The sequence below is a fragment of the Lonchura striata genome, chromosome 2, assembly GCF_050655825.1.
Source record: "Lonchura striata isolate lonStrDom1 chromosome 2, ASM5065582v1, whole genome shotgun sequence".
In the NCBI taxonomy this organism is placed as follows: Eukaryota; Metazoa; Chordata; class Aves; order Passeriformes; family Estrildidae; genus Lonchura; species Lonchura striata.
In genome coordinates, this window is record NC_140704.1 from 135,519,690 (window position 1) to 135,533,283 (window position 13,594).

At 34.7% G+C, this 13,594-nt stretch overlaps 1 protein-coding gene across 8 annotated transcripts in view; it reads left to right on the forward strand.

Moving 5' to 3' along the window:
- The window catches only part of VPS13B (vacuolar protein sorting 13 homolog B), a 434,872-nt gene that overhangs the window by 223,067 nt on the left and 198,211 nt on the right, over positions 1-13,594 (forward strand). For all 8 annotated transcript variants that reach the window (XM_021529420.3, XM_085573894.1, XM_021529419.3 and 5 more), the window contains exon 23: positions 7,025-7,259. In XM_021529420.3, the coding sequence (XP_021385095.3) occupies positions 7,025-7,259 (235 nt within the window). The remainder of the gene's footprint in view (positions 1-7,024; positions 7,260-13,594) is intronic.

Sequence of the window (13,594 nt, forward strand, 5' to 3'; positions counted from 1 at the left end):
TTTTGAGGAATGAGTAAAATACCAACCATGAAGTTTGTGTGTTACTAGATAGGAAAAAAAGGTAGTGTTCCTTTCTGTGGAGATGAAGACTGATGACAGGGATAGGCAGGGGGTGTCTCAAAGAGTGATTCCTAAATACCTTCCTGCTCTGACCTAACATACAGAATGGGGCTCATACTGGCTAGAGGATCCTTTTCATTGGGTACTTTCTCTGGTGCTTGAGGTTCTAGATTTATTTACTTTTTACAGATTTTTTTTTTAGAGTACTATTGGTTTCTATTTTCATCATTATGGCTATGAAATATTTTTCAGTTTTACCTAGGTTGAAATTAAACATCCCTATGAACTCATACAGTAGGTGACACACTTTGTTTCATCCTTATACTTCAACTGTACTTTGTAAGGTATTTGCCAGTACCTTCCCAGAAGTTTATTACATGTTACCAGAGAAACAATTCAACAGACTCCAAGGAGGCACTGCAGGAAAGTTTGAGAACATGCTTCCACACAAATATGCAATAGTTATTTCTTGTGAAATAGGAAGTATTTATAGATATGTTTGCTGATCTTTTTATTACTATTAGTAGTCCCTATATCTGATTTATTTAAATACAGTTTTCAACACAGATGCCATATATATAGCTTGTTTCTTTCAATACCTGCCCAAATGGGAAATTTGAGCAAGGCAGTATGTAGAGGGTAAGAAGATGAGTATGACTACTCTGTATTGCAGTTCAAGTACATTATATTTATTTTATTATACATAATGTACATTTTATTAAACATGTATAACTATATTTAAATGATAAGTTCTTACAGATTTTCTGTATTATTATTTGGCATGAAAAAGGGAAATTTCTAGGATAATTTGGCTGGTTAAATGCTGGAGAATTTAGACTCTGTGTTTTTTTTCTAACACTAATTTTCATGTTCCTGAATCTTTTAGTTACATGATTGTAGAACAGAAAAGTCTGTAGTTGTCGTCAGATAAAACTGAACTTCATAACTTAAAATCATCAAAGGATTATTCTTTTAATGGAAGTTAGAGTAAGTAAATGTGTTTGGAACCAGAGTAACTGGAAAGTTTATTTTGGATCCAAAGCTGGTACTTGCTTAGCCCAAGCCCTGGCTTGCTTCTGATAGAATATTACATGAAGGTTTTATGCATTGGAGTTGTGGTATTTAAGTGAAAAGACTTTAATTATAAAAAGTTGGTTATTATTTAGTTGTTGTAGGATTTTATATGCAGCCTTGAAGTCTTTTTGGCAGTTACCCTGTGTAGGAGGGTAATACTAATTTTTCACATGTTCTTTATACTAATAGTTGCTAAAATTGTGAAGCAGTATAAACACAATTATTTTTAATCGGCTGTTAATGCTGAATTCCATTGAGAACAATGAAGGCTCTGTATTAAAAATAAATTAATTAATGAGTAATGTTGCAACAAGTGCCAGCTACATAAGAATGTAATTGTTACATATAAAACTTAGGTATGTCACATGCCTTTAAATATCCCTGAATTTATTTGAAAAAAATAAATCCTTTTCCTGAAACTACTGAAAATTTTATTTTCTTTTATGCATATAACTTGTAAAAATTTTTGACAAAGTGAAACATTGAAAGGCAAGAAAGGGAAGGACAGATTTGATAAGAGTTCCTGTTCTTTGAACCGTTTCATTATCCAGGGAGCAGGAAGAGATTCTGTGACTTGTAATTTGGCAGTTACAGCTCTCAGCAGTTTTTTGGCAATTATGAGATAGGATTATTTCTTAAGTTGGTTGCTTACCACAAACCAACAAAAATTTTTGTTTTTGGTAACTGAATAAAACCTTTTAAAAGGCTTAAAACCTTTTCTTAGGAAAGAGCAGGAATACTGTGAAGAGCAATGACACTGTTTTAAGTGGTCAAAGAAAATGTATCAGATCCTTATTATGATCATTTCGTATAGATACAGGTAGCCTGCTCTTTTAGTTTTTTTACTTATGTGTTCTGCTTTACATCTATAACATTTTTACTTTTGTCTATGTTCAAAACAAGAATTTTTGTTCTGCCTTTTAAAATAATAACAAACACTTCATGTCTGGCTCAGCTGCAGAGGGTCTAAATGGTAGAACAAATTTGGATGTTGGAGGCTGGGCTATGGTCTTATGATACTTAGTGCACCAGAACCCTCACACAAAATATGTAAGCAGGGGTTCTTTGCAGCCTGCAGAGTCATTGCAAGATGATATTCTGTACCCAGAAAAACAAATTACCTTTCTGCTGAGAGCATATGAGGGTTGATGACTAATTCAGAGAGAGGCAACTTCCCTGGAGAGTCATGCTAATGCAAGTGTCACCTTGTAGAAAATCTTCAGTGCCTCTAATTGATTTATGTAGCTGTAAAATGTGGGTTGTGAAAGGGAATCTTATGTTATCACTATCATGGAAGGTGATGACTTGAACAACTTCTTCCTCTTCATAGCACTTTTGGGCAGTCACTTACTTTGTTTTCTTCCCTCCAACCCACCTTCCCTCAGTTAGGAAGACCTAATTTTTCAGCAGTATTTATTTCACTCTTCTCTCTAGTGAACAACATTCCTTTTTATAAAATAAGAATTAAAAATACTCCAGTAACTTAATACTTTCCTTTTCATGCAAGAGTCATTGGACATTTTGAGGCTTATATGTTTGTAAAAGTGTAGAGCATAGTGTTATGCTTAACTTTATGTTTTAGAAGAAGAAGGGGAAATACTGCTTGCTTCATTGGTTTATCATTAGTGTACATTATTTAGCATGTATAGGCCTTGACATAATAGAAATGAAAATAGGGGGTGATTCTGTTTCAAGAATGTAATAATTCGTTCTCTTTAACACATGAATGTGTTCAGTATTGGCAAATGAACATGTTGCTACCAAAACTGAAATCAGATCCTTGAAACAGAAAGGATGTTGCCATGGAAAAATGAAGTAACACTCAGTGCAGCTGCGAAGCATTAATGAATAGGATATTTTTTAAAAGATCATTTGTGTTTGGTGTGGCTTGGAGGGTCCCAACCAGATGGTTTCCATGAACAGGATCTGACCCCCAGCTTGAGGACTTCTTACTGGCAGATTACTTCATTTTCTTTCCCTTGGATTGTCAGATCCTTACATTAATGCAAGATTTACTGCTGCAGATTTATATTCAGTTACATAAATCAGTCACATCTTACATTAAATTCACAATTTTAGGCACACAGTTTAACAGTTATTTAAAAAGTGTAAAAAGATTTATATGATAGCTTTAATATATGCTATTGATGTAGTTTAATTTTAAGAATTTGGATTACATATATTTTGAAACACGTTCCGATTGGTGAAGCAATCTGTAGTACACATTCTCAGTTTTGCCCATTATATAATTCCATCATTTTAGGTTCACTCTTCCATTCCTTCACTGGAACTTGTGAGTAGGCAAATGTCCAGATTCTGTGAGTTAAATGTACACAAATTCCATTGAAGTTGATAGTTGTGAATCTGCCTCCAAGAAGTTCAACAGGTGCAACTCAGTTTTGCACTTATTGGGCTCTTGTGCATTCAAGTTGGTAATTTCTTGTGTGATTATAATCATTGCATAATTTGCTCTAAAATGTGGTCTTTTGCCATACATTCATTGTGTTGGCCTCTGAAATCCTGCAGTAATGTTTTGCAAAATTTGTTAATCATAAAAAATTTTAAATGAAACACAGGTAAGCCAACCATATCTGTAAGCAATTCTGTAGTATTGCATGCTGTTAATTTTTAGCAAATCCAGATTTAGGATCCTGCTAACTGCACCAATTTGTCATGAATGAGTGATTTAGAGTAACTTAAATAATCATCATCAAAGACATTAGCAAAGGAGATTTTAATATGAATTCATAAAGGTGTAACTTGGTGAAGTTCAATAGTAAGGTTCATTCTATCATTTACTAATGGTTGAAACATAAAAAGGAAAATAGAATTGGAATAAAGCTGGCATTATTTACATGGAGGCCAAAGATGGAAAAGGGTAAGGGAGCTCAAATGCTGAGTTACGAAATTCAGACTGGACCTCCTTGCTTGCCAAATCTCTGATGTGGCTTAGGTGCAGCTGGATCTGATCTGGAACATATTAACAGATTATATCTCATTAATAGATTAACACATCAACAGTTTATGAAGTTTATATCTAAGAGAAGAAATACAAAGAGTACAAAGTCCTTCTATTGAGTCATGAGATCTCCTTCCTTTCTGAACACCCGATGGAGCTTTGGTCCAGTCTTAGTCTTAGACTTTGACAACAGTCTGTCTAAAGGAATTACCTGTGTGGATTTTGTTACTATTGATTTAACATGCTATCAGCAGTTTACTGAGGATCAATTGCAGTTAAGGAATCTCTCTGCCTTGGATTACAGAAGGAACGCTTGGTCTCAGATAAGGAATCCCAAACAGTGGGAGGCATCCCAGCTCAAGGGGAGAGTCACTGGTGTGCAGACCAGTTTCAAATTTAGGGAAATCTTGAATTGAACTCATCCAGAGATGTGTTATTAGTAGAAAGGCCCATCTGCCTCTCAGAACAACCTTGAAAGGTGTCCCAGCTCCCTGCTGTGCAGCCATCCTGCCCGGCAGGGAGAGCTCAAAGGCAGTTCACTTAGGCTGTCATTGGCTTGTAGTCAAACTGCATGCAATGGGAAGGGTGTGCAAGTCTGCTTGTGCCCACAGCTTTCTTTGTTCCTTGATAACTGAGTCTTGCAAAAAACACAATGTTATTCTCATGGTCAGGGATGATGCTTGTTGGGTCACTCTGCTCTTTGTGGGTTTCCTGGAGTTCTTGAGCCAGCTACAGCTCGGGCCTTTATCTTATTTGGAGCTTGTACTGAGCTACTACAGGTCTGGTTAAGGGGGCCAAATGTATCCATCACACATATGGAGGCCTGATGATACCATTTAAAGCCCACCAAAATTCATGGTCCAACTCCCATTCAGTTGTTTGAAAATCACTAACAAAGAGCTGCTCATGTTAAAAGGAAGTATCCATCAGGAATTTAAAGGGGTGAAACTGTTGTGATTCTACTTCAGTATTATTGATATAGCAAAGTAAAGCAAGCCAAATGTGATCGGAAGAACCTTTCTGTAGTACAAAGCTGTATTAAACTGTAAATGAAGTGCAAAAACCCTACTGAGTATTGAGATCTGTTCTTGAGAGTGCTTTGTAAAACATGTCCTGTAGATCTTGCTGCTGGCAATGTGATGAAGTATAGTATCTCTTCAAATTGGTGTAATTTTTGGATTATTATTACCACATGGTTTGTATATCCAGGCAGCATTTGATGTTAATCGTCATAGATGTGTGTGTGTGTGTGTGTGTGTATGAAGAATGTGTGACTTTTTATAAACTGTTTAGTCAGCAAATGCATGGATAAAACAAGTTATACTGATCATAAGTTCTTTTGTCATCTATTTATCATTATCCAACAATGACTTGACCTACAACCTATTACTATTAGACCAGAACTAATATATCACTGTAAAAATCTTTGCAAATTGACATGAAGACTAATTTACCATTAAAAAAAAATGCAAATCTGTTACATCTGTAACAATACACCCTAGATTTTCATTCAGTATAAATAAAGTACACTCTGCAACCTTGGATCAATAAACTACTTATCAAAGATGTAATTAGCTTCATTTTACAACTCAAACAGTTCTAAATCCAGAAACAAACACAAACTTAATGAACCAATGTATTTATTTTTGCAAAATTCTACTTATATTTTTCTGCAGTGAATTCTTGTCAGTTTGTCTAAGCAAAAGGGTACAAAAATGCTGATGAATATCTGTGCACTCACTAGGATGGCAAAGTACTTACAGTGCTGTGGAATTCCAGCTCTATTACAAATCACTGTTGTGCCCTTGAAGGCCTAATACCCTTTAGGGGGGAGTATGAAGTATAAATCTTGATTATTGCTTTTAAGCTGTGCTGTCTTTAATGATGTCAAATCGAAGAGGAGTGTTACCTAAGTTTGCAGCAAACAAATGTTTTTATCACAGCTACAAATAATATCTTATCCAACAATTTGTATGATATGTTTTTCCAAGCAAGGACCCGAATCATAGCTTGTATTTGCTTAACAAAACATTCAAGTGTGCAGGCTGTTGGAGCCTTTTGATTTCCAGGTGCCAGAATGTTATTTGTAATAGCCAAGGAAGACAAACAGTCCACAGCTTACATCACCTCTGAGTTAACAAGTTGTGATGAGTTGAGTTCTTGGTTTGGGCTTGCTCAGCCTCTCTAGGAGGTTCTAAGAAGATGGCAAAATAGTCAGACATGTTCCAGGGTAACTGCATTGAAAATAAAGAACAAAAAATGTTATTTATTATGAAACTATATATGCTGCTTCTGATTTGCATTGAAAAGTGGATAAAAGCTGTAAAAACTTTGTCAACTTTATTACTGTCTCTTTCTCTTTGGTCTGTATACACCTCTCCATTTGTTTAAAATTCAGTTATCCTCTAAAACTTGTGGTTTTCGTAGTTTTTCTAATTATTACCTTTTTTGTACATACTCATTATGTTGCCTATTAAGCAAAGGCAGAATTTTCCCTGAAACAGTTCTTTATAGAAAGTAACAGCATATAAAATGTTGGCTAGTTCTAGAGACTTAGCTATTGCTAACAAAAGCTAATGAATGGCAAAAGGTGGAGGTATTTCTCATTCAGAATGGTCTCTGACTCAATTACACTTGTACAGAGCTGTTGAAATGTAGATATATGTATTTTCACTTTACATGGCAACACCTTTCTGATGACTTTACATGGCAAAAACATCCTTCTTCTTTCTCCCCTTCCATAATCATAATTTACGAGCATATATTATTGCCCAGCATTTTGCATCATCTTTTCTCTTAATTCAACCAGAAGTGAAGACTATTTTCAGTCAACTGTGGTGGATGAATAACTTCAGATTTTGTACCAATATGAATACAGTGAGGGGGAAAATAATCTATTTCTGAGAATCTTTCTTTGCTTTGTTTTTTCAGCTTGAAGTGCAGTCTTGTTGTGTATTCCTTCCGAATGACAGCCTGCCTTCTCCAAGTACTATTGTGTCAGGTGACATTCCTGGGACTGTGCGAAACTGGTACCATGGGCAGGCCAGTATGCCATGCACACTTGTTGTCTGCTTGCCCCAGATAAAGGTTATGAGTGCTGGACACAAACACATGGAACCATTGCAAGAAATCCCATTTGTTGTGCTGAGACCCATCCTGGAAGAAGGTAACGTGATAAACTGAAAAAATCTTACTCTTAAATTTCCATTTCTAACTGTCATGAAAATTATCTTCATTTTATTTTGAAAACTTCTGGTTTTGTACTGTTTTTTTTCCAGAATGTTGTTATATATTATTGATGCCTAGAAATGCTATTCACAAGGTTGGCCCCATGGAAACCAATGTGGAACTCATCATCAAAGAGCTAGTTCTGTGATACTTTGTATATTTGAAACAAAACTTGTTTTGTTATTTAAGTTATTTTATAGCCAATGATCTTGACACAACAGGAAATTCCAAGATAGAATGGAGACAGGTCAGGAAAAACTTCTCATCCCACCAAGGTTTGGATGTAACATTCAGATTGGACATTAGTTAAACATTCTTCACTGAGATGGTGTTTGGTCAATGGAACAAGCTTCACAGGAAAGTGATGATGGCACTAAGCCTGTCAGAGTTCTGGATGCACCTGTACAATGCTTTTAGCCATATGATTTAATCTTAGGTAGTCCTGCAGGGAGCAGGGAGTTGCACTCAGTGATCTTTATGGGTCCCTCCCAACTTGAGATATTCTGATACAATGTAAAATGAGAAAATAAATTCACAAGTATAGCAAACTGTCAAAATAAAAGAATGAGACTTTAATGGTCATCTGACAGGCAACAGTTGTGTTATACATTGTGACTTAGGATTTGTAGCAAGGATTTTGTAGAGATTTGAAGAAAAAAAAATGTAAATGTTGAGGAAAAGTACAGTAGTTCTTATTTGAAAAGCTAGTATTTGATAGAGGTTTGAGTTTTAGACCAGCTTGGGGGAAGAATCAGCTTTTAACTTTCTGCAACTGATCAAGAAATGAAAGGAGGAGATAAGCTGAAAAAGACCTAGTAAGTGAAAATAAGTTGCTTTTGTTCAATATTTTTATTTTGTTTTGGTTTTCTTTAACAGAGCCCTTAGAAATAATCAGGATAAGTGATAAATGGACTTGCAGCAATGTTCTGAAGAAATCCTGATGTAAAAATCTTGTTCCATATATATATGTTCGTGTATATATATCTTATATGTGTATATATAATATATATATATTATATATATATATATGTATGAAAAACTATACATTGGAAGTATACTGGAAATAGATGAGGCAAATACTCTGAACCATCTTGAGCCTTGGGTTCCAGGTTTATTTTAATGATTTTCGTGAGAGCTAGGCTCACAACCAAGTTTTGGATTCCATGGAAATGCCAGTATTTGTGGTTTAACCCCAGCCAGCTGCTCTGGCTGCACAAAGCCACTCACTCCTCCACCCTGGTGGAATGGAGAAGACAATCAGGAGGTCAAAAGTGAGAAAGCTTAGGGGTTGAGATAAAGGCGGCTTAAAAGATAAGTAAAAGTTGCAGGTGCAATCAAAGGAAAATAACAGATTGATTTGCTATTTCCTGTCAGTAGGCAGGTGTTCTAGCCTTTCTGTTTGTTTGGTTTCTTTGGTTTTTTGGGGTCAGCTGACCAGGCAGTCTCCCTTACCAACTCCTCATGTGCCCCCAGTTTACTTGCTAGTGGAACAGTGTGAGAAGCAGGAAAACTTCAAGCACTGTTCAGCAATAACTAAAACATACCCATATTATCCACAGTTCACAGCACAAATCTAGAACAGCACTATACCAAGTACTGTAAAGAAAATTAAGTCTACCCCAGACAAAACCAGGGTATTAGTATACAGTTGTTGTATTCTCAAACTATATTATTTAGAAATATTTCTTCCTGTTTTTGTATTGTTTCTAAGATGAAGAGAGGGACATGCAACAATTGTTCCATTGCTTTTGTGACAGCATTTTCTGAGAAAATTATTCTGTTTTCTCTCTTGCTGAAATAGAAACAATTTAAAGGGTATGAAAAATTAAGTCAAAATCACATTCAAGAGCTAGTCTTGCTCCAGCCATCTGAAATTTGTTTGGATTTATAACATTGTGTTTCTTCTCCCTTTGATCTACCACTTACATTGGACTTTTCTCCATTCTGTATTTTACCTTAACTCATAGCAATGGAAATAAAATTGCAATTTTTAGTATTGAATGTCATATTAGAGATTCTGCCAAATGAAAAGAAAAATTGTTTGAAAGAAAGAGAGAAAGGTATATGTGTTTTTCCTAATAAATTTCAGTAAGAATGATCTTATTTGGTAATCATAGTGACAGATAAAAGATACATTTACCAGAAGTTTTTTGTTTGTTTTAAACTGATGATGTAATTTAAACCATTTATGAAAGTAAGAAGTCATTTGAGTTTTGTCAGACCCAGGTTTGAAGGAAAGAACCTAGTGAGAAAAAAGAATCCCCTTGGTTGGGATAAAGCCTATGGTAAGGAATTTATTTGTGTGTGGCTTCCTGCTCTGGGAATAATGCCAAACAGAAGTTCTCACAATCTTGATATTTTTGGTTCTCTAATGGAACCATTTTCTTCTCCCATGCCAAGACTCCCTCTTAAAGAGATTATGTCAAAGTTTTTTTACAGCTTAAAGTCACCTTCTTTGCTTCTTCCCCTGTAGAGGTAAATAATTTTTATGGACTTGTAGTGTGAAAGTCTCTTAACTTGCTTCTGTCTTAGAACAAGACTTCAGGGACAGTCAGACATGTTAGCATTTCTCAGAAATTATATTTAGTCAGCTGTTGTTTTCCTGATAGCCATTTGTTTGAACATTCCTTCTTTTATAAAGACAATAAAAGGTTTTTCCTTGTGTTGTCACTTCTAAGACAGCTGTGTGCTCATTGATATATTTTTCCTATTACATGAAAGACTAAAAGAGGACAAAAAGGGAACATATTCTTACTGTCATTTGGGATTTTTTCAGCCCACTCAGATACTTACTGATCTCAAGATGTCAACATAATGTAAAAATAGCTTATACATTATCCCACAATCAGGTCTTTCCATGTGTTTACAGAGTTTTGCTGCATCTCTGAGGCAATTTTAGTTCATAGGAATGCTTTTACAATATGTCTACCCAGAAACATCATATAGCTGAGTCATAAATAACTAAGTAATCCATAAATGGATTTATCTATGTGAAGAATGAAATAACTCCTTTGAACTTCTGTTGAATAACAAATACAATTATGTAAGGTATTGAATTGCATTTAGTATTATCTTAAGACTACAAATTAATCAGACAGAGATGTGTGAGGTAGTATTTACTGAAGATGTTAAAGCAGAATCACAGAATCATAGAGCCTGGAAGGCCAGGTTGGAAATGACCTTGAATGATCACCTGGTCCAAACTTGCATGGCCAAGGGTTCCAAGATGACATTACCCAACACCCTGCTCGTTTGCTCCTGAAAGGCTGCACATCTCTAATGAGGCTGTTCCAGTTAATGATTGTCCTTACTGTAAAAACTTCATTATATTGATATTAAATCTCTCCCAGTGCAACTTGTACCTGCTGCCCCTTGTCTTCTCTGTTTTGGCACCCTAAAGAGGAGGACCTCTGTCCTATTTGTAGCTGTAGCTGTTTATGTAAAACAGTTACTAAGAAAAAAGTAAATAGTTACAAACTCAGTTTAAGCAAAACTGAAATGTTTAGAGAAGTGCTTAAAGTGAGTTGTGACTTTCTGTGCACATCTAACTTCAAATATTTGACAATTCATCTATATAATCTCTAAGTTCCAATCTATAGTGATAGGCTAAAATGTGGTAAATATAGTTGGACAACATATGTTGTTGTGGTCAGAACTTCTGGACTGCTAAGTGGTCTTCCAAAAATCTAAACTCTGATGACAGGAAAACAAGGTGAAGACATTAAGGGAGCTTTTGCATAGGTGAAGCACTGTTTCAGAGCAATAATGAAATTTTTTATTATTGATGAAATCCTCCTGTTTTTAGAAGTTTACATTTTCAATTATTTTAGTTACTGATTTTTAATAATATTAATTAGTTATTAATATAATAATGTACCTCTTCTGGTTCATAGCAGTAAATTTTATGAGTTCATTTTTTGTAAAAATGTTTACTTATGTCAGATGCAGTAAGATACAGATCTTTAGGTAAGACACAGTAAAATACTTCCAGAAAGCAGTATCTTAAAATTGTTGTTGATATTGCTACTAATTATATTCACATTTTCAGGTGGATAGCCATATACTGGCAGTAATGTGAATCACTATATTCCAAATATTTAAATTTGAAAGATAGTTTTTGCTTGTGAAATAAAACAGATTATATATCTTCACAGAATTTTGTAACATATGTTGAAACTCAATAATAATCTGTCAATAAGTCACTTGCAGGGAAATAGGAAATTAGTGCCATTTTCAACCTGAAAACTACTGTTAAATGTTTAAAGTAGAACAGCAGTATGCTGGCCTTCTTACAGGTTATCATCTTGCATTAGATTTTAAAAAGTGTTTAGTTTTAAATTTACAGAAATTATTTTTATATTTGACATTAAAATAGTGTGCCTTTTCATAGAGGGGTTTGTGTGTGACCTTAAAGATTGTCTATTTCCAACCCCCTTGCCAAGGGCAGGGACACTTTTCACTTGACCAGGTTGCTCAGAGCCCATTCCAACCTGGCTGTGAGCACTTTCAGGGATGGGGGCATCCACAGCTTCTCTCTGCAGCCTCATCCAGTGTCTTGCTATTCTTGTAGAGAATAATTTATTCTTTATATCTAATCTAAATCTACCTTATTTTGGTTTATTTGAGCTTATAGTTGATGTCACCATCTATAATAGTAATTACTGTGTTTAATTTACCTGTTATGAGAATGGCTTGTAAATTTAGTTCTCATGTTGGAGAAGCTGGAGTTATGCAGACACAGAACTACTTTCCTGTTGCATGACTGGGAGGAAGTACAAGTGACCTACCATGTAGTGACTGCAGTATCTTTATTTTAAACATTGCATGTCCCATGAGAATGAGGCCTTTAGAAATCCATGTAAAGACCCTGCAGTGTGGGTACAGAAAGGGAAGTGAAGACACAGTAGGCAGGTTGCTTTTTAAGGATTGCAGGGGATACCAGTGGTAAACCTGGGAATAGATCCCAGACACATGCATGATAGAGCTTTCATGATCTCTCTCCTACCATTACTGATTTTAAACCAACAAAATTTCTCTTTTGTAGAACTGTCAGCATTGTATACACAACATCATGTACAAATACCACAATTGCAATCTGTTTTTTTTTCAATACAGATAAGTACTTCATAAAAATGAGAGCAAACATAACATTTATTAGTAGTTAAGTACATTTATCAATATTGTATGTCACACATATGGGAAGTCTTGTTATGAGCATTAGTGATTAACTCTAGCAAAGAAGTAAAGTGCCTCAATAAGTACCAGAGAAAGAGCTCCCACATACCAAAATTTTATTTATACATTGAAAAAATAATTCAAAAATTCTGTAGGAAATTAGTCTTTCTAAACTACTGCAAGAAGCAGATAAATGCCAGGTCTTTGAAAATCGTCTGATGGTTGGGTCAGTCAACTGCCAAATACCTGAAAGTGATATTTATAAATTTAAGAAGTTATCAAAGCAGTTGAAATTGTGTAATTAATACATTTTTAGATACAAATCAGTGATGATGCTCTACAAAATTAAAAATAAGGATTTATTATACTAGTAAATCAGGAATTAACAAGAATCTTCAACCATAGTAGGAGTCTTTCATGTGTATATTTTATAAACTTGCCATAATAAATATGGGGTGTACTCTAGTTCCACTGAAGGCAATTCCAGTTTTCCCAATTTAGTTAAAATATTTCAGAATTTCATTACTTAGGTGACAAAATAGTAGTATACATAGATGGGAAGGTTAGATGTAGAGAAAATTCTGCTAAATGTGGTACTGACTTCTCCTTTCTACCAAGAAATCATTCTTTAAATTATGGGAAAATCCTATAAGCAATGTTGCTTTTGATGTTTAGATGCTTCAAATTAATTTTTTAATAGTTTCATAAAGCAAATTTGCAAACAAATGAAGGTACATTTTTTCCTTAAAAACAAGTAAGACATAGGTACAACAACAAAATAAAGATTTATCAGGTGCACAGTTCCAATAAAATGCAAAAACAGGCATATAGTGTATATGGAGCTGAAGAAGAAGTAATTGATGACATTGGGGGAATTTTATAGCTGTAAATTCACTGTGTCTTTACTAAAGTATTTTTTCAACATACTGCAGTTTCTGTAAATTGATAAAATTTTATCATTATTTTCCTTTTAAGGTAGATATTGTGTGCAGTCCAGTAGAGCTACCACTGATTTTTTTTCTGTAGATATTCTTTCTTTCTAATCCATGAAATATAAACTATGTTAATTCACTGTGGTGGTCACAGAGAAAAACAAAG